General features: G+C 40.0%; 1 protein-coding gene across 1 annotated transcript; it reads right to left on the bottom strand.

Moving 5' to 3' along the window:
- Window positions 1-244: 244 nt before the first annotated feature.
- Window positions 245-25,221, bottom strand: LIPA (lipase A, lysosomal acid type). Its single transcript, XM_012932488.2, has 10 exons — window positions 25,134-25,221; window positions 22,055-22,166; window positions 20,589-20,706; window positions 8,622-8,820; window positions 7,187-7,296; window positions 6,273-6,409; window positions 5,042-5,188; window positions 3,759-3,830; window positions 3,054-3,125; window positions 245-2,142 (listed from the first exon to the last, which is right to left on the bottom strand). Exons 2-10 carry the CDS (start codon window positions 22,163-22,165, stop codon window positions 1,909-1,911), a joined length of 1,200 nt encoding a protein of 399 aa, XP_012787942.1. The 5' UTR covers window position 22,166; window positions 25,134-25,221; the 3' UTR covers window positions 245-1,908.
- Between the last annotated feature and the right edge of the window lie 548 nt (window positions 25,222-25,769).

Raw genomic sequence — 25,769 nt, 5'->3', positions numbered from 1 at the left:
AAGGTATTAACTCCACTCTTATCCCATTCAGCCTCACTAGTGCAGGATAAAGTCTAATATTTCCAAGTAACCCTCCTTGGCCATGAGAACATACTCTCCTCCCCATGGAGAGGAATCAAACATACCACATAACATTCACAGGATTGACAAGGAGCAAATGGAGGGGAAGAAGATGCAAAAGAAAAATCTAAATCCTGCCAAATGAGAAAGAGACTATTAAATAAAAGGGAATAATACACACAGATACACAATGCCTCCGCCTAGGAGGCTCTGCAGAGTTTTATTGAAAGTTTATGACTTTTAAAATGCTACAAAGTAGTATTGATCTGTTCACACATAACTAGCACATATGAACCGATATCATCAATTATTGTAACCAAAGTAACTATAACAGAAAAAGCTTAGCAATCTTCATCCTATCCATCCAGTAGTATTGCAAGAAAGCAACTGCCAAAAAAAGCAGGAGAATAAAAGCTTGCTGTTGACAGGGCACAATTTTTATATGGGTCCATTAACAGTAGGGATACATACAAAACAGAAAGTAATAAAAAAAAAAAAGGAAGAATCCCTGAGATTTAATCTTAAAGCATTTGCATTCATCTTAAAGCATTTGCATTCACGGTTACTTTGTGTGAAAATGAACTAGAACATTCGGCAGGACTTTGAATCTAAGTATATCTTCACTGAGCTGTAGCAGCTGGTTAGGAGAGCATATATATGTTAGAGAAACAGTAGCAAAGTCTCTCCACAGGCTGTTCTTTACAGATAAGGCTTGCCACACAGTTAAATCAAGGCAAAAGAGAAAGAGAGGTACAGAATTGTATGCTCATGAGTGTAAGTGGTTGTGTCTATCAGTCTTCAAGCTCTTTTAATTACAGTGGTCTTCTTGGTTTTCACTGAGTCTAATTTGGGTTAGGTTTTTTGTTTTGCTTTGCTTTGCTTTTAGAGCCTCCCCAGCAGTGTTCAGGGACCACCAGGGTCATAACCAGTGATGCTGGGTATGTGATGCTCAGAATCTATCTCAGAGTCTCCACCATAAGAAGCATGCACTCCTAGTCCTTGAGGATAGTTCAATCTCCTCAGCCCCTGCAATCTGTTTTTTTTTTCAGGCTCTCCCTGAAAAATTCTGAACCATTTGCTAAATAATATAAACATTTTCTAAGTAACAACTATTGCCACTAAGTTTAATCAGTCATTGGAGTATCATTGGGGTATCACTGAATTTCACACATTACCTACCACAAGAACCAGGAGACTAGTTCATACAGCTCCCTACATATAAAACCATTCCACTGGAGAGTTTGTTAAGGCAATGATATGGGAACTGAGTTATCCATTCAATTGTCAGGTTATTTGTTAATAGACAGCACATTTGAAAACCCTACCCCATATGTCAAGGTACCCGGGTGGGGCTAAAATGGCAATAGAGTTACATTTTATTTTATTTATCATCATGATCATCATCACCGTGATTATTACTTTGGATTTTGAGCCACACCCGACATTGCTCAGGGCTAACTCCTGACAGTGCTTGGGGGACCATATGCAGAGCTGATGGGTGCAGTCATCTGTATGTGCCTAACCCCAGTTCTGTCTCTCTGACCCCTAGAGTTACATTTTGAACCACAAGGTTAAACTTTGTGGTCATGTGTTAGTCACAAGTCAGCAATGTTTTGTTAATGATTTAGCGAGGATGCACTGTGGTTGGAATTATCTTCACATTCACCACTGCTTAAACAAATACAACGACCATGCTTCTGATACTAACCGGAGAGAATTAAGGCATCGTCACTATCATCATCTTCTAGGATACAAAAATACAAAAGATTTAAGACAGAAAATCAAGTATGTTAGAGAAATTAAGCGAGAATTTTGACATGACCCTGGTCAATTTGTCCAGCTTGGCTCTCACGGATACTTCCTCATTAGATTGACTATCTCATCATAGAGCCGCCAGGGGGCATCTAGGCCCCAGAGAAAGTCGAGATGTTCCCATTCAGGAATGAACTTGCTGTACACCAAGTTGGGGAGTTTAGGCAGGAGCATACTGATGTCTTTGTAGTCGGCCAGCGTGTCATGGCCCCCACTCCAGACGGCGACAGGTACCTTCATGTCTCTCACATTGTAAGTGGGAGGGGAACTCTATAGTTAAAATAAACAAACAACAAACTGTGGTTGCTGATTGAAACTACAAAATCATAGTCCACACACCCATCAATAAGCAACTCAATGTATGGGATGGGGGAGGGCATGGGGTGAGAGGGAAGACCAAAACTTGTAAAACCATTGTACACTTATAAGTTACTCTTACTCAGACAAAAAAGAAAAAAAAAAAACCTGAAACCACACAACTAGAATCATCACCAGCTTTGGAGCTGATGTCTCAGGCCCAGAGGCATGTGGCATGTGACAGGAGTTTAACACCCAAGAAGAAAGGCATCTTTCTCTCTTTGAGGTCAGAGAAGCAGACTAACCAAGCCATTAGCACACTCTTCTTGAAATCAAGTCCTCCAGCTTCCTCTTCCTTTGTGGCATTAACATAAGTCATAAGAATTTCTCAAAGCCTCAGTTTCCTCACCTTTAAGCCTGACATATTCACACCTGGGTCACCAGACAGTTGTAAGAAGTAAATAAGAAAAAAATCGGACTAAGTTCCTCTACCTTAAGAGCATGCAAAATAAAGCCGGTTCATTTACACGTGAAAGAAAAAGCACAGGGGTGTAGCTTAGCTTGGTCAATTCTCCCCCATGCCCACACACACACTCTGTACCCATTTACCAGGCCCAACTACCAGGCCTGAGATCCTCTAGCCATTAAGGAATTTTGCTCCCACAGCCATTACAAATGCTGCCTAGAGCAAGGAAGGGGGACATGCCCATTCCTATCACCTACCCCATAGCTGGGGTTTCTGGAATGGAAAGAAGTGAAATAAACACTACCTCCTCAATCTTCCCAAACATTTCCACACACCTGAGCCTTGCTGGAATCCTGACCATTCAGCCTCCTGGGTAGGATTTGGAGGCCCACTTTACTTCTGAAGACTGCAGACTCACCTGGTTGTAGTGAAAATAATTCTTGGCCAAACTTCCCCAGTCGTAGGCTTGGAACTTGTGAAAGTTAGCTGTCTAAAGTGAAGATAATTTGGATAAAATTTAGACTCTGACATAAATTTGAAATGGTATCACAGATTGCTAGAGTTAAGCTATGTTCTCAGAAATCAATTTTATCTCAATACCAAAAATTATCTTCATTTCCAAACTTCAGTTTAAGATCACTGTCACTGTCATCCCGTTGTTCATCGATTTGCTTGAGCAGGCACCAGTAACTTCTCCATCATGAGACTTGTTGTTACTGTTTTTGGCATATCGAATATGCCATGGGGAACTTGCCAGGCTCTGCCATGCGGTAGCTTGCTGAGCTCTCCGAGAGGGAGGGAGGAATCAAACCCGGTCAGCCACATGCAAAGCAAACACCCTACCCACTGTGTTATTGCTCCAGCCCAAGAACTGAATGGAATAGAGGGAGGAAGAGAAAGGAAACAAGAAAATCGCATTAGCTGTTAAGTGAAGTCACACACAGAGTTTGCCGCAGGGCAGGGACCCAAGATATAGGACACAATGCCAGGAACCAAGAAAGGAAAGAAAACCAGCTCTATGGGGAAGACAATTTGCTGTTCAGGAAAGGTTCACAGAGTGGGGCTTTAGGAAGCACACTGAATTTGCTAAGGCTGATTTTACACAATCCCCTGTGATGCTCACCTGGCGCCAATGTAAAATATTTTGCACTGAAGTTCCAGCAGGACTGTGTGTGGTATAAACTGCCACTCTAGACTGCAAAATAATCATGGAATAAAAAATAAAAATTTTTAAGGAGGCTTGGATAATGAGCAACCTATTTTGTATTTCAAAACAATCTCCAGCACTACAATCTCAAATACTGGAGATTAAGAGCAGGAAGAAAATTCTTTGGCTACAAATATGTCTTAAAAAATAGAAACAACCACATCATGTGACACATATGAAGAAAATGTGTCTGTATGAAAGTAACTGGGGGCTGTATGGACTGACATTATTGGCCATTTTTATCTTCTCATACTGCTCTTAATTTTTAAAAAATTATATAACAATCACAGCTTCCTTCTATTTTCAAGAAAAATTAACATCACTGTATAATTTCTCTAAAAATGTCATTCCAAAATTTTAAAACCTGTTTCCAAAATACAAAATGACAAACACCAAAACGTTAGAAACACCAGTCTTTTGTTGGCCAATGGTCTACATTTTATGAAATAAAATAATGTATTTGTATATGATGTACATCTACATTTATTTAATAAAATATAAGGGCTATTCCGAATTTAACACACTTATATCTTTTTAAAAAAACAAATCACTTGAATAAATTAGAAAATAAATTTAAATTGTGATAGATTTCCTCATTTAATAGCTTTCATATAAGTACAATATAGGAATTTTACCCTAACTAGCCTGTGGATAGTAACAGATGGTCTTCTGGCTACTTAGTGAAATTGACTCCTACAACCTCTTAAATTAAAAAGCCTTTATATTTTTCCATTTGAAACTTTATTTAAACACCGTGACTTAACAAAGTTGTTCATAATACAGTTATTTCAGGTATTCGATATTCCAATACGAATCCCACCACCAGTGTGAACTTCCTCCACCAATGTATAAAAGAACATTTAGACCAGTGTTTTTCATCCTTTTACTGATATGGCTTCCTTCTGATCTTGTTTTCTTCCTGTTGCCCTCTTGTTCTACCAATTGACTGGCTAATATCATGTTATGTCCTCATTTATTCATTTCTTCTGATACTTCTTATACTCCTGAAATAGCCTAGGAACCCACAAAGGCCCATATACCCACCCCCAGTCCCCACCACGAGTGGTTGACAAATGCTGCTTAAAAGATCTAGTGTGGTCAATCATATTCCCCACACCCTAATTCCTTCAACACAAATAAGGACATTCACTGACAAAGCAAAGTCATCGAATGTTTAAAGCAAGTCAATATAAACATACCATATTTAGGTTTCTCTCATTAAATCCACAGATAACAAAAAAGATATTTCCACAAAGTTCCTTCAGAATAGCATGGGTGCAAATGTGTGTGCTCAGCCATTTCTGAAATTCACTCTCAGGAAGAAATTCTTTGACCCCCAGTATGTCCTGCAAAATAAACAGTAACCCGAGAATATCTCAGCATTGCATCCTGATGCATAGGACTCTGCAACCCACCCTCAAAGCAGAGACCGATGCCAAAGGTCTTCAAGAACTACCAGTTCCGATTCAGATACCTATGTCAAACATTTATTATGGCAAAGGTGCATAAATGGCATTTAGTCTTAAGAATGGAAAAAGGGTGGGATGGAGGGGTAGAAATAAAATTAATTTACTGTAGACCTTAAGTGTGAAAATGTTTGCTCATCCCACAGACATACTCAAAAATTTCACCACACTCTGATGGGTAGGTAGTGACTTCTAAGAAGAACTCTTAAGAAAGAGTTCAACCTGAGTTTGATCATCAGTGTGTCTAACTACGGGACATACAACTAATCCAAAATCCAGTCCACTGACTGAATTGTTGCCTTTTTATTACTTTTAAAAAAATTATTGTGATAGAATCACAGATAACACAAAACTTCCTTTGTAATTATTTTAGGTATCTGATGAAGTGGTATTAAGTGTATTTATACCATCACACTCTATCAATCTGAATCTAGGGTCTCACATAAGCAAGACAAATGCAATATTTAGCTATTTTTCCAGCAAGAGCTCTTATAAAAGTTGTTTCCTTTTTGAACAGAGCTTGGGGATCACAGAGCTTTATGGCTAATCCCCAATGAAGTTATTAGATTTCATTTAGGTACTGTCATAATATATGAGAGCAGTATCCTTGGTTCCCCAGCATGTGGGAGGCACATTTTTTGTCACCAACTTCCTGCCTACAACAAAAGCATTATCAACCCTAGAACTTTCTAGGGTTCAGTTCTAGTTCACCCCTACATATCTTCTCTCAGATTTCCTTATGGTCTCACCCATTTAGTTTTGTTTACCCTTAAAATGTGGAGATCCAAATAGAGTTAATTATACACTTTCCCTGACTCCCCAAGATCTAAAATTCAGAATGAAGAGGTGAGGAAGAAAATCAAAGTAAGAAGTGAGAAGAAATTCCATCACTCCCTCTGATGACCAAGCTTTCAGATTTAAAGAAGAAATTTGTGGGATAGAGGGAGAGAAAAGGGAAATATACCTTCAGGAGAAATTCTGGAATAAGTTCAAGTTTAGTCACGGGGCTTGTAGCGAAGTCGAGTGAAGCCACAGGACCCAGGGCGAAAAAGATCTTAATCTTTTTAGCCAGCTCAGGTTGCCGTGAAAATGCTATAAAACCTGTGGAAATAAAAGGACAATAACAGGAATACACCTTCAGGAACTTTCTCTGAAAAGGCAGGGGGTGGGGGTGGGGGTGTCCTGCCATCCGCCACCATGCTCTCTTGTGATAGTGAAGAAGCGTGCAGATAATAATGTTTCCAGGGATGTAATGCTTGAGAGGGATTCTGATTTAATTAGTAAATCAAGGCCTGTTGTTGGAAAATTCAACCAAGGAATCTATGTGGCTAGAACAGATGGTCATCCCTGTTCCTTCAATAATGTAACCTCAGGTAAGACAAGGCTGCATTCCTCACATTTTCACCATATTTACCATATCCCACACTTTCACCTTCCCGCTTCCCCACATCCTCATCCTACCCCCATGCCCATCTCCAGTAATGACCCCAGCTGTGGAGAGAACCATTGCCTTGCAGAAGACAGAAATGATAGGCAGGTAAGGCCAGCCTCTCTCCTGTTCACAAGTCACAGAATCCTAGATATCAGGACACACTGGGGATCTTACCCACAATTATGCTGACCCCTCAAAGGTCTTCTACCACCACCCCCTATAAAGGAACTGCTTTTCTGGCCTTACAGGCCTTTTTCAGGGCCTATGCTTCACTGTGAGGCCTTAGTTGGAAAGGTCAAGAGAGTCTAGAGTCTAGTCTTGACTCATCCGCCATCTTGCTGACATCTCTGATGAATCATTTTTATTTTAATATTACACTTTTAAGAACATACGTCAACTCTGTAGTAAGACATTTTATCAACTCCTAAACTCTGCTACATACATACCAATTGAGGTTCCTTGAGAGTGACCTATATAATACAATTGTTCTTGGCCAGTTTTCTTCAGAATGAAGTTAACTGAAGCTGGTAAGTCATATTCTGCCATCTCATCATAACTGTCATACAAAAAATGGGGAAGGGCATTGAGACACTGTATCCAAATAAAAGAGCACACCAAGAATAATTGTGCAGTTTGGTGATTTATATCACAAACTATATACAGCTTGAGAAAACAAAACAGCCCGTTTTACAGAGGCTTTCCCTGTTTGCAGAGGCTTTCCCATTTTACCTCCAAAAGATAACCATGACCCGGGGGCTAGATCAATAGTACAACAGGAAGGGCATTTGCCTTGCACGCAGTTGACCAAGGTTCAATTCCCAGCATCCCATATGGTCCCCTATTGCCAGAAGTAATTCCTGAGTGCAAAACCAGGAGTAAGCCGGGTGTGACCCAAAAAGAAAAAAAAGAAAAGAAAAAAAAAGAAGAGAAGAGAAAAGAAAAGAAGAGAAAAGAAAAGAAAAGAAAAAAGAAAACCATGACCCTCATTTTTCACATCAAAATTATCTTTAACCATTTTTAAACTTCTCCATAAATGGGATTTAAGACTAGGTATTCTTCTACCTCTATTTTCATCTGAACCATCACCTATTGTGGAAGACTGTTCACTCTATCAACATGTCACACTTAAATTTTCCATTCACAGCTGAAGTACATTTGGTAGCTTCCAATTTTTTGCTATTATAAATGATGTGAGAATATATTCGTGTATGCATGTGTGAGTTAACGAGAGTGCTCATGTGTGTATGTCATGTCCTTGGCTGGCTCTGGTTGTACTAAGAAGATGAACCTGAAGGAGTTCCCAGCGCTGACCTTCTCTGACAACTACTACCAAGGCCTCAACCAGTGCCTGCTGTGTGTGCGTGAGTCTCCCTAGACAGAGATGCAACTGTTTGCAGCACTGACACTGGGTCCATCAATAGGCCACTCTCCCTATAGCCTCTCCCCTCAGTCTCCAAGGAGCTTCTGACAGGTAATTTGAATCTTAATTTTACAAAATAAAAACAGATTGGGAGCAGACTTACATAACATGCTATATAATGATGAATGCTTACAGTTAGAGGAAAATTTCCGGAAATCGGAAAGTGAACATTTGGAACACATGGAAGAAGAATGGTTAATGAAACACAATTCACTAGCCATTCTGACAGAAATAATAATAAATGCCAAAATAAGATATTTCTGACTGGATGCACCCTGAAACAGAATCATTTCTCATAATTTACCCTTAATCTTTAAATTAAATTCTTAACAATTTAAAACTTGTACAAGCCATTATTTCCCCTCTCCGAACTACCTTTACCCCCTCCAGACACCTGTCTTCCTGGGTATCTGCAAAGGTACTAGGGGAATAGAAGTCTGTCACCCTCAACTCAAGCATACCTGAAGGCCCAGAACTCTTCCTGTGAAACTGAGAGAGTCTTGTGTTTCCGAGACCACGTGTTGCCCCGGCTGTTCCCCATCCAAACGTCAAAGCCAGCGTCAGCCAGAATGAAGCCCAAGCTGCTATTGGGCAGGTTTGTTACCCAATTACTGGAATCTGCGAGCAAGCCATGCTGCAGAAAAACCACTGGTTTGGGACCTGAAAAACATCCATGTTTAAGAGTTAGCACCTGGTTTCAAAACAGAGCTTGCCAAACATATAGTGAAAGATCCAAAGGCAAATGTCACAGAAGCCAATTAAAACATAGAAGAGGCAGAGCCAGAAGGATAGTATAGCAGGTAGGGTGGTTGCCTTGAATTCAGTTAACCTGAATCCCCAGCACCCCCCAAGGTCCCTCAAGCCCCACCAGGAGTGATCCCTGAGCACAGAGCCAGGAGTAAGTCCTAGGTACTGCCAATTGTGGCCATACCAACAACAATAACAACAACAAATATAGAGAGGAGGCAAGATACTCCTAAAATTACTTTAGTAAAGTTTCTAGGAAGGTGGAAGTGAAATTAGGCTCTTTTTATCTATCTAGTACTAAGACTTGCTGATTTAACCAGAAAACCTGTCTTAAGGGCTGGAGCAATAGCACAGCAGGTAGGGCATTTGCCTTGCACGCGGCCAACCCGAGTTCGATTCCCAGCAACCCATATGGTCCCCTGAGCACCACCAGGGGTAATTCCTTAGTGCAGTGCCAAGAGTGACCCCTGTGCATCGTTGGGTGTGACCCAGAAAGCAAAAAAAAAAAAAAAAAAACCTATCTTAAGAATTTATGGAATACATGTATACTCTTCTTTTTTTTTTTTTTTTTTTTTTTGGTTTTTGGGTCACACCTGGCGATGCACAGGGGTTACTCCTGGCTCTTCACTCAGGAATTACCCCTGGCGGTGCTCAGGGGACCATATGGGATGCTGGGATTCGAACCCGGGTCGGCCGCGTGCAAGGCAAACGCCCTACCCGCTGTGCTATCGCTCCAGCCCCACATGTATACTCTTCTTTGATAATATTTCTCATAATATAATTTAACAAAATAACCATTATTTAAAAAATAATAGGGCCAGAGATGTGATGCAGAGATGGAATACACAGAGTTCAATCCCCATCACTAACAGCAACAAAAATCAGAGGAAAAATAATCACACCTAAATGTGAAACTATATATGTATACACATATATAAATCTATACCTATATTTATACATACACATATATCTACACAATTTATATACTATTCACCTATACCCGAAAGAGTGATGATGCTTTTTCAGAACTTGAAAATGAAAAAACCTGCCTATATGCCTTTAATTATCAGGATTAATCAATCACTCATTCATGAAACAAGCATTTATTGAGCACCGACTATATGCGAGGCATTCTTTATCCAGGGAACATAAACAGGAGTGAAAAGGCCCATTCTCATACCTCTTAAGCAGTCAGAAGAGTACACTATTTTTTTTTTTTGCCTTTTGGGTCATATATGCAGCATGACCCTGAGACTTAAAATTAGACTAACATGTTCAAGCCTATCTTCTCTAGGATATGCTGTTCTGAGTAAGGTATTTCAATACCCCCTGAAATTTATAGCTCTTGCAATGTGGAACTGTAAAATACATCTTAATAGGGAGTCATAAGCTATGAAATGTCATATGAACAGTTCCTAGCAAAATGTGGTACAAAAGGAGTTTAATACCCAGATTTCTCCTACAAATGGAGGCACTGGAATGAAAAGCAGAGGCAGCTCGGGCAGTTCTTAATCTTAGTCCCTGTACTCCAGAGGACAAGGACTGTGCCCTATAGTAGTTCTAACTTGTCCCAGATGGCTCAGGGAGGGCTGAAGGTTGAGGCAAATGTCTGAAAGCACGTTGGCCCTGAAGCAAAAGTGACTTAGCATCAAGGTCACTTAAAATAGTGCACAGTAAATCAGCAAAGAGAAGCAACTGCAGTGCTGTCCACTGACCAGGGCCAAATATGGGCACAGGCAAAGAGGAGATTGATTACGCAGGCTCCAAACATGCAGGCACCGAGTCCACATTCACAAAAGATGCCTGATGGGGGTCTCCCTAGGCACTGGCCTTCTCTTCCACAGCAGGGTCTACACAGGTCTCTATTCGAGGATGGTTGTGATGGGCCCAGAGTAATAGGACAAATAATTTCATAAAAGATGAAAATGAAATTATTTGCTACAACATGCATAAATTAATGCTTTACTCTGAACCTACCTAGTGATTCCTAATCCTGTCTGGGAAGCCTGTGAAACAATCAGCGTCCTAAGACCCACCCTTCCAGGGACTCTCAGACCCAGAATTCTGCATTGTCAAGTTAACTAATGGCTCAGAGACTCGATGAGGCCTGTCAGCACAGGCTCACTGGATCTGCCGCTCCCACAGGCAAGTATAGCTCCTTGCTATTTTTTGAGGTACTCAAGCCTGCAGAGTATTTTAGATGTTATGGTTAAAGGTCACACAAAAGGAGGCCCTGCCCTCCTTCTGTGATGGCAGCTTCTAGAAAAACATGGCAAAAAGACTTATGCAGCTTATAAAGCACAATCAGAACCTTTCAGTATCAATATTGCAAACCACAATGCCAAGAGAGAGAGAGAAAGAGAGAGAGAGAGAGAGAGGAGGAGGAGGGAAGGGGGAGGAGGGGAGAAGGAGAAGGAGGAGGAGGAGGAGAAGGAAGAGGAGAAGGAGGAGGAGGAGGAGGAGAAGGAGAAGAAGGAGAAAAAGGAGAAGAAGAAGAAGAAGAAGAAGAAGAAGAAGAAGAAGAAGAAGAAGAAGAAGAAGAAGAAGAAGAAGAAGAAGAAGAAGAAGAAGAAGAAGAAGAAGAAGAAGAAGAAGAAGAAGAAGAAGAAGAAGAAGAAATAATAATAATAATAATAATAATAATGGACACTGGTGGAGGGATAGTGGTTGGAATACTGTATGACTGAAATCTAATCATGAACAACTTTCTAAGGGTCTGTCTCACAGTGAGTGAATTAAAAGGTGAAAAAATAAATATCAAAAAAAGCACATTCAGTCCCATCAATTCTTACTGAGGAATGCAAAGTGAGAAGGATCCCATCACTACAGCACCCTACAATGGTCCTCCAGACTGGACAACCTAGAGAAGCTCCAGACACATCAAAGTAGGCCCTCAGCTCTGCACAAACCACACACTGATGGACTGGTTCCCTAAGATAGGATTTAGACCTCTCCTGCCCCCAACCACAGGCCCTCAGGGCATTCCTGAACCTGCCCCAATTATGTACCACAAATCCAAGCAAGCATCTCTGTATCTGGTTGATTTGCAGTTATTACTACTACTTACCACTAACAGCTACCAATCATGTGCCTGGCACTTTGTCTTACATGATCTGGGCTATTTCCAGAGATGTTACAATCCACCTCCCTATTAAACATGAGGTAGCTAAAACCTGGGCCTGAGTCACCTGCCCTGGAACACTTACTGAGCTGTGAGCCAGAACTGAAACTCAAGTCAGTCATCCCATAGTTGTTGTTTGTAACAGTTGTTGCTTTTATTTTAGAAAAGAAAATTCATTTGAAAATGAAGTGGTACATGTAAGAGACATGTCTCTTAAATATTCCCTTTATACACAAGCACTGTTTCATTGCGAGCCAGGAAATATTTTCCCAAACTGGCTAAAAACAATCATCCGGGAACTCAGAATCAGCCATGGCCCTGACTTAGAGAATAGGGAACCCCAGAATCTGAGCATGTGAAGAATTATATTTGACAATATCCCTGGGCTCTCTAAATGCAGCCTACTCTTAACTTTGTTTAAACTGGATACATCTAGATGAAGTCAACCAGAGGTAGAGATCCCTGTTTGGCACAATTGGGGTCCTAGATGATCTTTAAGTGCCAGCTTCTTAGATCTTCTTAGATCTTCTTAGATCATCATTTATCCAAACTAGGGAATATATGGAAGGAACTTTTGCTCTAATACTCAAGAGTTAGATTTTTAAAAACTATATTTCAAGAGTTATCCTCAAAAAAAGTATGGGGCTGGAGCAATAGTACAATGGGTTGGGCATTTGCCTTGCATGCTGCAGATCCAAGTTCGATCTCTGATATTCTAAATGGTCCCCTGAGCATTGTCGGAGTGATGCCTGAGCAAGGAACAAGAAGTAACCCCTGAACACTGCTAAGTATGGCCCCCAACAAACAAAATATCACCAAGTATAGTGAACAAGGAACATCAGTGGGATGCCAATTATATTCACACATTGTAGCATTACAGAAGCTGGAGAAAACATGAAAGAGATTTATCTCCAAAGCATCTAAATCTAAGAATTCAAGCAATAAGCATTAATGCATAGTGACCCAAATCAAGCACTTTCCTGCCTATGGCTTCATCAGGGCCATGACTACAGCCCAAAGACGTGGGGCAGGGTGGGAAGTCAATAACAAGCCCCAGAAATCTTGTCTGAGATTTCTACCAGCAGCTGCTGATTAATCCAAATAAGCCTCTGTTTCCTCATCTGTAACAGATGGCAACTGTGCTCATTTCTTTCATGAATACATGAGAATTCATGTGGTCATCAGCACAGCCACAGGGAATTCTAGGAAAGAAGTGTGGGTTGGTCACTAGCCAGACCACAGCGCACACACTTTCAGCTCACCCTGCTAAATGCTTGGATCACAGAGTAGGGAAGGGACCCCAGCCCTCATGATGTACATCTACCACAAGAGAGCTGCACCCTGGTGCGTCCCCTGCACCAAGCACTCAGTCCACAGCAATTTGATGAATAAATGCAATAACACAGAAATAAATGGAAGAAAGAAATAATAATCACTAGTTAGGAGCCAGAGAGATAGTACAGCAGGTAAGAGATTTGCCTTGTATGCATCTGATGTGTAAGTCCTTAGCACACTGGATATGGCCCCAAAACAAACATAATCATTGACTATTCATACCTATAGAGGAACTCACCCACATATGCACCTGTGCTTTCCAAGATGTGTCCTTCATGAAAGATTTTATGTTTTTTTAGATTTTATTTTAGTGAAGAGCTCGGACATGGGCATCAAAGGAGAAGGATGAATCTACCCCCTCAGACATACCATTTACACAAGTCGACTCAAATCCAGGTCAGAAGACAGCAAAGTGTCCATCTTTACATCTTAGGTGACTTCCTCTTCCCTCTGCACTTCTGTGCACCTCCACCTATTTCCCAACTGCTTCCTTGGAAAACTCCCTCGCTCTAGTCCAAAATGCCCACTGAGCAGGAGACACACATTTCAGAGAGGGAGGCACCAAGTGAGGCATCAAGCAATGCTGACCTCCATTGGTGGCTCTCCCTATCACATTTGCACTTCAGCATATCCTGCCCACAGCAAACAAATCTTGGCATAAAGATCTCCCTCCTTCCCTTAAAGTTTGGAAGAGTGGCTTTCAACCCTCAGCTAGGGGCAGACACCTGTCTGCGCACCAGTTCAAGGACCTGCAGTTAATTATTACTATGGTTGATTGGTAGTTTTCAACCCTTGACACTTGTCCGTGGACCAGCAGTTGTAAACTGCTAGTGAAAACTCCATTCTGTCTTCATCCATTTGAGCTTCTATAATAGAATGCCTAGATTTGGCTCCATTGTAAACAACAGATATTTATTTCTAGTAGTTCTTCAGGCTGGGAAGCTCAAGGTCAAAGGTGCTGGAAGACCCAGTGTCTGGCAAGAGCTTGTCTCTTGGTTCACAGAAGCAGTGTTTTTGCCATGGCCTCATGAGGCAGAGACACAAGGGATCTCTTTGGGGTCAGTTTCCCAGGGGCACAGATACCTTTCATGAAGACTCTGCCTCCTAAATCCCCTCACCTCCAGTCACTATCTTGAGTTTAGGGTGGATCGATGGTTGGGGATATTCAGTCTACAGCACATTCCCAGTCACCAGACACTGAGGAAGTAGACATGAGACACTGCTATCCAACTCACGATGATATTAAAAAATGAAAAGCCAAGTTGCAGCTGTATTTATACAGGATGCAATACTTCTCTGTGCCTCAGTTCACCTAATTGTCACAACAGCCTATGAAATTGCATTGGTTCTCCCATTGAGTAGAGGAAAATATTAAAATCTAGAGAGGTGAAACATCTTTTCAAGATCACAGAACTAAAGTAGTGGAGCTCGAGTTTAACCCAAGACTACTGACAAACTCACATTTAACCATAGTGACAGTCTCTTATTTTACCAGCTGTAGGACCTCTTGTATTATGACCACAAGTAACTTTGAGCTCAAGAATAGGAAACTCTTGGCCCGAGGCAGCCTCTTCAAGGAATCCAATAAAGTATCCATGACTTGTTCAAGCAAGCCAGAAGGTTCCCAGGACTATAATAGCTCTTGCAGAGACTGAGCATTGGCAGAAATGATGAAAAAAGTAAGCAAAATAGGCATTATACCTCAAATAGCTCACAGTCTGGAATTATATATATGCATATATATAACTATCGATTTTAAGCATCATTATTTAGTGTCTTAACTATCTTAATTGCTAAGAGGGAAGTTAGCAGAGAACTACAAAACTATATATTTAGTACTACCAGCCTGGATTGTGTGGAAGTGGGCTACGCAGCAGTGAAGTGGATGACAGAGGAGGGGAGAGTTAGGGAGTACTCTTCAACCCTTCCTATTCTGATTTTTCATAAGTCCCAGGCTGCATATAAAAGACCAGCTATGCAGCTGGCACTGATGTCTCTTGCTTGAACACTCCAGCCCTCCTTCCCACCGTGCCATCAGAGCACTAAGCAAGCCTGGTTTAATGTCAGTGAGCTTGAGAGGCCCAGCCCCACTGTTGAATTAATGACTCACATCTGTTGAGTGGGGCTGAGAGGTGAGGAATTAGTCCTAATAAATCAAGAGCTTCTGCACAGCAGATTAGAGCACTGCAATTTTTTTTAATTAGTGAATCACCGTGAGGGTACAGTTACAGATTTACTCATTTTTGTGCTCATGTTTCCCTCATACAAAGTTAGAGAACCCATCCCTTCACCAGTGCCCATTCTCCACCACCAGTAAACCCAGCATCCCTCCTACCCTCCCCAATCCCATCTCCCCCCACCCCACCCTGCCACTGTGGCAGGGTATTCCCTTTTGTTCTCTCTCTCTAATTAGGTGTTGTGGTTTGCAATAAAGGTGTTGAGTGGCCACTGTGTTAAGTCTCTAGTCTACATTCAGCCCGCATCACTCTTCCCCCGCATGGCCTCCAACCTCATTATAGTTGGTGATCCCTTCTCTGAGTTGCCCTCTCCCCAGAATGTGAGGCCAGCCTCCAAGCCATGGAGTCAGCCTCCTGGTACTTATTTTTACTATTCTTGGGTGTTAGTCTCCTACTCTGTTATTCTCTATTCCACAGATGAGAGAGAGCACTGCAATTTTTTAAATGCGGTGTTTATTTCTTATTCCTTTAAAATTACAGATAAGGAACCAGAAAGTTAAGAAATGGGTCAGACCCCTAAAACAAACAACCAGAGAAAGGCTTTTCTCTCCAAAGACCTAGTTCAATCAGATTGCGAATTTTTCATTGTGAAAATTCCAAAGGAAATTTTGGAATTTTCTAAAGAAAACAACCCCTAGAAGTCTCTGCCAGGATCACAGCTCAAAAACCGAAAGTGCAGATTGAAGGTTAGTGTTCACATTCCAGAAATTGAAGGTTATTTTTCACATTGGCCAGGCAATCAGAAGCAAAATATTTCAGATATAAATGTTCTACTCTTTATACTTAAAAGATTGATTTCCTAATGAGGCAAGATGAAAATCTGCCTTGTTATTGCTGCTGTTGTACATATTTTAGGCATGTCCTTTATGTATTCCCTGTTTCAGTCAAATAAAACAAATAATCTGACAATCATGGGGTTAACTTGCTCAATCCATATTACGTAAGGACATGTTCTTTGTAGTTCACAAAACAGTGAATCCATAATCACACTGGTCACAAGCCACTATCTTTTAACCTTACATTGATCTTTATCCTTCTTTGAACTAGCTGTCTCATCCAGTAAAAATTATATTGATCTATATAACATGGGTTCTCAAACCCAAGGAAGTATCCACTTAGTATCCACTGGGGAGTGTGTTTAAAATGCAAACTCCCAAGCCAGAGCAATAGTACAGAGTATAGGGCACTTGCCTTGCACACAGCTGACCTGGGTTCAACTCCTATTACCAGGAACGATCCCTGAACACAGAATCAGAGTAAAGCTTGAGCACCAACAGCATGGCTCCAAACAAAACAAAAAAAAATTAAGAAATTAATTAATTTAATTAAATGCAAGCTCTAAGCATTGCATAGCTGGGCCCTTGCATTGGACTGTCATGGCCAAGAATCACCAACTGGCCTCCAGAACCTTCTGAGCATTGTTTAGGAGAGTACCCGCCTCTCCACCCCCACCCCACAAATGCAAACTCTCTAAATCTCTGAAACAGGGAAGATTTTCAGATCCTTCTAGAGCTAATATCCCATGACTTTCAGAAATAAAACTGAGTAGATGAAAATAGAATCACTTCCCTACAAATTTACATGAGTTCTGAATTTCAATTCCCTTATGGAGTTCATGCAAAGTGTGAGTAGGTCAACACTGAATAGAGAAGTTTGTTTAGCTAGGAATTGACACATATATGCTCCATGGCCAACCAAGAGTTTTCACTATGTTCTAAACAACCTAATTAGAAGCAACTTAACCAAAAGTTTGTCTTAAATCAGAGCATATTTTTCTGGTACCACATAGCTAAAACTCTGTCATATCTGTGTGTACAGAGATATAAATTTGTTTCATCTTATTAGAGAGGGTTCCATTACACTTTATTTTGTTAAAAATCCCAATTCTGAGTACTATACCCGTGGAATTTTAACTCAGGCCAGCACTGCAGACCACAGAGTTGTTATGAGAGATGTTGTTATGAGAGATGTACAAAATAAAGAAATAGACTCTGACTTCAAAGAGTGGCTACAGAGAGGTATGAGGAAGGTGACTAAAAGACACTTGAGTATGTCTACTCTACAACAGGTAGACTTAACAATGGAGTAAGACAATCCCTTTGTGAGGGATCTTAGCAAAGCATTTGGGAGTAGAGAAAAACTTGTCTTTTTTTCTGCTCAAATGATTGGAGAGCTAAAAGTTAAACTGGACAAAAGGAAAGGATTATATAAAAATATATAATAAAGCATACTATATACTATATTATATTAATATATGCTTATATTATATGTGTATATAATGATTATACATCATGAGAGATATCATAATTTTAATTGATTATATATTAAAAGAACTATATGGTTTAAAATACATATTATTATATAAATTATATATATTATATATAGGATTTAAAAATGAACTTCTATATTCCTATTTTGAGTTCTCTTTTTTTAATATATGGGAAGCCTTAAAACCTAAAATGACCTAAAATCTTTATGATGCTACAAGTTAATGTAACTTTACTGGGAAAAAAATTTTATTAAGTGGAGCTATTCTTTCTTAGTTTCTGAGCAGATTTCAGGGATCTAGTTAGATGGTAACAAGAAAATAAGGTCAGGTGGTGGTCTGGTGAAAAATGAAGAAAAGGAGGAACTGAAACTACATAATTGTAGAGCCAGAGAGAATCTGGCAGCCACCTAAAGAATGAAGTCCCTATGATTCTGCAGTCTCTAGAGCGTCATTAGGGCAATGGTGTTATTAACAGAGGAGGAAGTCAGAAGAGGAAATGGCATGATCAATCCAGTTTGAAGGAAACTATTATATCTTCTTTTTAAAAAGTAATTAATTTGGCTCAAATGAACCAAAATAACTCTTTTTTTTCCTTTTTGGGTCACACCCGGCAATGCACAGGGGTTATTCCTGGCTCATGCACTCAGGAATAACTCCTGGTGGTGCTCGGGGGACCATATGGGATGCTGGGAATTGAACCCAGGTCAGCCGAGTGCAAGGCAAATGCCCTACCCGCTGTGCTATCGCTCAGTGAAGGACAGTGAAGGGTCCTCATTCAGGGTCTGCCTGGGACTACAGAAATGCAAACCAGCAGAGAAGCACCTGAGCAATGGTTAGGAAAATTACAAATTCCTTTAGATTAGTGTTTCTAAGCCTTTTCTGACCATGCAACCCTGATTTATTCTTGTGGCCCCCTCTGTCCTTCTGGTTAGCACCCTAATCTCATGATTTGTCACCACCCATTAATGCAATTTTCATCAAAGGTCCTAGGGGTTCACGCGGGCCTTATATGATGCCTGGTTGAGAAAAGGCACCTTAGAAAACTGAGCCACTTATCATAGATTTCCTTTAAAACAACCCTCTGAGCTGTGTTATACACACATCACTGATGCGCCACAGGAAGGTCTGTCTGTAAAGAGCAGAAGACGGTGGGGACCTCATGTTACAATCAAATCTAGTCAAGCATACTTTTCAGTCTAGTTCTGCATTCTAAAGTTCAAGGGCACCCACTGCCCCCATACAAACATGCTTTCCTCCCCCCTCCACTGCCCCCACAAAGAAAAAGAGAGTGAAAGAATATGAACCCCAATACAAGGAAGTGATAATATGAAAAGGGGGAACTTTGAGCTCATTCTAGCTAAACAATTATTTTTACAGAAAAAGACTTAAGCATATGGAGGTGAAAGCACACAAGTCCTGAGGGGCAGCTGAAGCCGAAGTCCCTAACTCTTTTCTCTATCACCTAAAAACACAGTAAGAATCAGTTCACTTCGCTTCTATTCCATGACACAGCACTGTCACCTAGATATTACTTATCTGCCTTCATTGTGCTATAGAAAGAGAAAATCTAAGGAAGCCATAGAAAATGGACAAGAGACATAGTTTCCAAGCTTGATTTTACTGAGGTTCCAAATCTTTGAGCAATAATTCATGTTAGTTATTACCCAATTAAGCAAGAACAAACTCCACATGGAAAACAATTTTAAAATATCTCTCAAAATCACAAATGCACAGTCATCCTAACTCCAAACTCTCTATCTTATAAATAAAACTTGCACACAAAATTATTTCTAGCAATTATACTGGTTAGCAGAAGACTGGAAATGGTCAAGTGCTCATTAGTAGGACACTTTTTAACTACACCACGATGTAAAAATACATAACTATACTGTGACACATCAGGCATCTATAAAAAGTACTAAATGAACGAATTATAAAGGGTTCTGTGCATTTTATGGAAAAATCTACAAAATATTAAGTAAAAATTTATAAAATAAAGAATATGCATCATTACTTTTTTATTAAACGGGAAATAGGAAAAATTATAATGTGTTTTCATTTGTTCCTAAAGACATTTTCAGCAAGAAATTATTAAAAGAAACTTTGTAGAAAGAGGAAAAAGTGAGAGTGAGGCATTTCACAAATATTCTCCTTGATTTTTAAATTATGTGATTATATAGCCAATTCAAAAATTAAACTAAATTTCAAATAGTAAATGTTATCTACTTAATACTTACAACATTCATTAAATAACCAAATTCCTTATAACTAAGAAAGTAAAGATTCTTAGTATATCCTCAAACACATCTAATATTTTAATATTTAAGCAAAATATGAAAATAGAGAACAGAGAACAGAGCCTGGCAAATTACCTGTGGTGTATTCGATATGCCGAAACAGTAACAATAATGGACCTCATTTCCCTGACCCTGAACTCAACAGGGACGAATGGAGACGTTATTGGCGCCCACTCGAGCAAATTGATGAACAATGGGATGACAGTGATACAGTGATATAGTGATGAAATTAGAGATTCTTATTCTTTGAAAGAAGTATTCTTATATGCCTGAACAATCATAGCCCTTTTAGTTCTTTGGTCTGAAAATATAACCATTTCAATGTTTTAAAGTAAAATCTGAAGTTATTATAAAACTTGCCAAATTCCACCTGTGCAATAACTTTTCAGAACTTTCCTAACTTCCCATGAAAACACACATACCATTGCCAAAATAGTTCTTCCTGCCATGAGGGATTCGGTGAAGGCAAAGAATATATCCATCTTCTGTCTCAATGAAGTATTCCTCCGCAGGGAAGCCCCAGTGAGAGATAATTTCAGTCTATGGAGAAAAAGACCAATGGAGGTTCTGGGGACAGAACCTTAAAAGATTTTTCACAGCAGCAGGCAAAAAAGAGGACAAATTAAATGCAGGAGAGGCTTAATTTAAGAAATAAAAAAGCTATTAGAATTTAGTCACTTAATCCAACAGTCAGCATTCCATTCCAAGAGTAAATCCTTCATTGTTTATGCATTATATTCACAGATACTTGGCTAAACCTTGGTTTCATTAGTTTAGCTAATTCTATACCAAGTGCATCTAATTTTATCATCATTGGCTCTTTGTTTGCATCCAGACTCCCAGGATCAAATAAACACTTCTATTTTCTAAATATACCAGCTAATATGATAACCTATCACTTTTCTTTATTTAAGAGAGCCTAATCAGGGTGAGGGTGTGTGGAGAGGGGCAAAGCAGAGACATGGATCCATTTCATCAGTGGATGAATATAATTACACTAGAATATATATATGGGGTTGAGGAATGAAAAAAGATGAAAATGAATAGGGATAAATTTGCTTCTCCATAAGAAAAGATCTATGGCACAATTGAGCTCAGTGGGATATGAATAAGTCAATTCTAGGAGACTACCATAATAAAACATCATATATCATTATCATTAAACTACCATAAATACCTAAAAGTATTTAGTTTTCTCATTTTTATAGGCAAAAATTTAAAGAAGAGGGATAAAAGAAAAAAATCTGTTTAAGAAAGATCTTGACATGAGACCATATGTCATGTAAGTAAGACGATAGCAAGACCCTAGGATTACTATTACTTTATCTCTAAGATTGCCTAGTTGCACTTGTGTCACTAAAATGTCTATTTTAAAGTTGTTTCTTTCATAACATTCATTTTCCCAATAATTTATGCTTAAATGAGGTATTTCCATAGTTTATTATTTACTTAATATAACTTTTAAATGTTTTAGTTACAGGATTATTTTTGCTAATTTACTCTAACAGGAAGGTTTTCAGATACTTTTATCTCTGAGTACTGCTCTACAATTTGTCAATACTGAACTCAGCAGTAATGTTCCTGCAAAGTATTAACAGTTTATTAAGCTGTAGACAATTCAGTTAGACTTAGTGAAGAAAATTTATCTTATGTTATCACTTACCTAGTTAAGAATAAATATTAAGAGTAAAATGAGTTGGTAAAATCCGTATTACCAAATGAGGAAAATCTGGCAAATTGCATCTAATATTCAGAAGATATGATAAGACATAAAGAATTATACAGAAATTAGTGTTTGTGGCTTTATATAGAGCCACATGTGGGATTTAAGAAAACAATAAACTTTCATCACATGCATTTAAAAATCAATTGACTTTGAAAAACTCACCACATTCATATGTGTTTCAGGATCCACAGGCGTCAGCTCATGTCCAGATACCTCCATATGCAGGGTCCCAAGGACCAAAGAGACAATCAACCTCATAAGCTGCATTTTCATTCTGCATAAAACAGTTTATTGCTACTTAATTGAATTTTATAATCATTTCATTTGCTAGTCGAGTAATGCTCCCATTAAACACTACGAATCAGCTTTAAGGAAAATAAAATGTAGGCAAAATTATGAAACAAATGACCCCTGCCATATGTGGAAGCAAAAATTAAAACATTTTAAAAACAAAAACAAAAAATAAAATAATTATTTTCTATTGGAACCCTCATTGTGCTCCAATCCCAGTTGCCTTGGACCTACCACACCCCACTTGTCTCCGCTCTACAAACCATTCTGGAGAATTAGCATTCAGAGGACTTAGAATAAAATGGGGGTGAGAAAAAAAAGACCAACATAACTCCGGATCCTGAGACCCACCCCGTACACACACAACTTCTCTCTTCCAATCATGATTGAAACATCTTTACATTCAGTAAACAGTAGTTCTTGCTTCCACTACTTATTCACGCCTCTTCTTATCCCAAATTATATGACAGAGCTATCACCTGAGGGAACATGTGAAATGAAAGGCTACAGGAGAAACTGAGGGAAGAACATCACCACTTTCTCTCCTCCTGAGATCCTCCAGCAAAGACCATGTAGTTTCTAGCAGTGGAACACAAAACACACAGCATAGCAAAAGCCTTAAAGTCAAAGTGAAATATGTCTTCCAAGGATGGTGACCTGCAGAGCTGGGACATCAGCACAGGCCTCCTACCTATTTTAAGGTGCATGTAATCACTTAAGGAGATGCACACATGAAAATTAAAGCTAAGTCCATATCTCACACAAACACAAAAGGTAATTCAAAGTGTACACACGTGCAAAGACTTGTTCAAAAATGTCTATAATTGTTTTATATCAAATACTCAAAAACTGAAAAATATTCTAAATGGGTAAGTAGATCAACAGACTGCGGACGTTGCATACCACTCAGCAATGTAAAGGAAGAAATACACAATAACACAACATAATCTCCAAATGATAAAGCCAAGAGGAAGAAGTCAGCACCCTATGATTTCACCATATGAAAAATAAGCACCATATGATTTCATTTACTTAAATGTCTAAAAAGAAAAGAAAACTAATCTATAGCTTAAAGTGCCTTCCCAGGAAGAGGACAGGAAGTAAACAGAAGGTGCTTGACAAACCAACCCTTGGGGTGATGAGTAGGTTAAAAAATTAATGATTTCACAGTTATATTCATATCAAAATGTATGAAATTGTACATATGCCATGTTATTATGTTATTGCATGACCAAAAGAAAATACAGCTATCTTATTTTATTTTGAGAAGGGCCACTCCAGCAGGGCTGGGGAAAATGGAGTTCTGGAGATTGTGCAAGGGCCTCACATGCACATGCCTACCACTGGAGTCCTGTCCCCATCCAAAACAGCTGTTTTTCAATGATGTGTGCTTAAGCTGAGTGTTCCATAAATCTGAAGAAACTGGTTTTGTTCTCAGGATATTATAAATGAATTTACTGTTGATGCAATTCCTGGTGGTGCTGGAGTTACTTCTCTTAGTGGTAGTGTACCTGGAACATCTAGACAGGAGGCACACCTTGAATGTGAACTGGCAAAGCAAGTCCACTATTTCCATTAAAATTAACATTTACGGTGTAATAGAGATCCTGTTTTTATATTATCATAAAAACAACCTCCAAGATGTCCAGTATCACTAGGGAATGAGGAGAGTCTGAACAGGGAAAATAAGAGTATAGTCATAATTGAAATTTTCATTCCGTCACTATCCTAGAGCCAGCTGCCTGCTGGGGAAGCTCCATAAAGTTAACAGCTGAAGGCACTCAACTGAAAATGTTCCATCCAACACAACACTAAGAAACTTCCTCACCTTTCTAAGCAAATGACTCTCTTTTTTGATATACTGTTGTGCATCTGAGGTGACCCCCACAGGAAGTGTAAGGGAGGTGTGAAGCTCTGGCAATTGAACCCAAGGCATCACACATGCAAGGCATGGGGACTCCACCATTTGAGCATCACACGGGGCCTCAAACTCCAATACAGACATGCTTCTCTGAATTCTCAGCAATTTATTTCTTTCTGCATTGCAGCCTCTCAGTTAAATGCCAGTCCACACTCATTTAAGCCATTCTGAGGGCAGAGCTAGTGTCTTATTTAACTTGGAATTTTCAGGACCTTAGCAGGGCGATATGCAACATATAAGATTGTCAATACATATTTTGAACATATTTAATATACAATATCTATCGTGAGCATAATTAATACATTTAGCAAAATGGCAGACTGTTACATTACCTGTTAGTTCACTGTTTGAAGAGAAGTCCTAAACCTACTTGTTGGTTATTTTACGTTTCGAATATTTTTACTTTTAAAATTATTATAAAATAATAACCTATGCTCCTATTGCTTCTGATATGTTTTATTACTTCAACAACTCTTCAAGCTCTTAAATACTGGTTTTTTCTTTAGGAAACTAAGGTTCAACTAGATTAAAGTGTTGAAAGCAAAATGATAATATCGCGGGGATCTCTCACCAGGACCAATGCCAAAGCTGGCTCTCCACAATGCCTTCCGGCTAACAAGCTCAAAGAGTCGGGCAAGTTGCCTAGACCCGGGAGCTAAGGGAAATAACAGACTGGAGGGACCAGATCTAGGAATCAGGCTTTCTGGAAGTCTCCGAGGTTAAAAGGCTCGCCACACACACACACACACACACACACACACACACACACACACACACACACACACACACACACACACACACACGAGTCCAGGGCCACTCAGAGAGATGCCTCAGGCTAACTCTTGCAGAAGAGGCACCTGTCGGCTCCTGGGGCAGAGGCGCGGGCGCTGAGGACTAAATGCCCAGGCCTGCAGATGCTAAAGTGAAGCGCTACTGAGCACCAGAGACGGGTTCACAGCCCTCCCCCTTGAGCCCATGGGGGACCGAGCTGCAATACCCACATCTGGCGAGGACAGAGCCAGCACTCACCTGGAGTCGTCCTCCCAAGATGCTGTCCAGAACCGAAGTGCCCGTTTCTCTCCGGCCTAGTCGCGCAAATGACAAGGACAGGGTGGGGGTGGCCGGACAGGGGGGTGTGGCCAGCACGCCACTCACTCTACCCGCAGCCAGTCGGAGCTGTAGGCGGTCTGGACGCGGGAGACTCTGCCCCGTCGAGCGGAGCATGCGCAGTGGGCGAGCCCTAGCGGGGTCTGCCACCGGCGTTAGCCTCCGGGTGCGGATGATATCCCAAGCTCCACTTATGAAATCACCACCTTCCTTGTCTCTTACCTGCTCCCTGCCCCCTGCAACCCTTTGCAGAGGTAGGCTTAGAATCCGTGGGCTATAAAAATGAAAATAAATTGTATGCTTCTTACAACGTGTTAGGCATTGTGCCCAATGCAAAGCAATCTTGCCGTGCGTTTCATATTTATTACTAAATGCCAAGCAATATTGAAACCCTAAAGGTTTAGCAGTCAGCTAAATGAAGTCTGCTTGCATTCTAATGGGAAGAGACACAACATGACCCAACATGATAATAAATGTGTAGCATTGTTATTAATAGCAACAGAATATGGTGTTTGTGCACAACGGATAACTGCTTAGCTATAAGAAAAAATGAAATCT

Source organism: Sorex araneus, chromosome 11 (assembly GCF_027595985.1).
Source record: "Sorex araneus isolate mSorAra2 chromosome 11, mSorAra2.pri, whole genome shotgun sequence".
NCBI lineage: Eukaryota > Metazoa > Chordata > Mammalia > Eulipotyphla > Soricidae > Sorex > Sorex araneus.
Note: the sequence above shows the minus strand (reverse complement) of the source record. Positions and strands in the feature narration are given on the sequence as shown.

Excerpts from the sequence above, each read along its gene's own strand:
- LIPA (XM_012932488.2), bottom strand. The coding sequence starts at position 22,165 with ATGAAAATGCAGCTTATGAGGTTGATTGTCTCTTTGGTCCTTGGGACC. Across the intron at positions 6,410-7,186 it reads CTCTCAAGGAACCTCAATTG|GTTTTATAGCATTTTCACGG; the intron begins GTATGTATGTAG and ends TTATTTCCACAG. Across the intron at positions 3,126-3,758 it reads ATATTTTACATTGGCGCCAG|ACAGCTAACTTTCACAAGTT; the intron begins GTGAGCATCACA and ends TCTTCACTTTAG.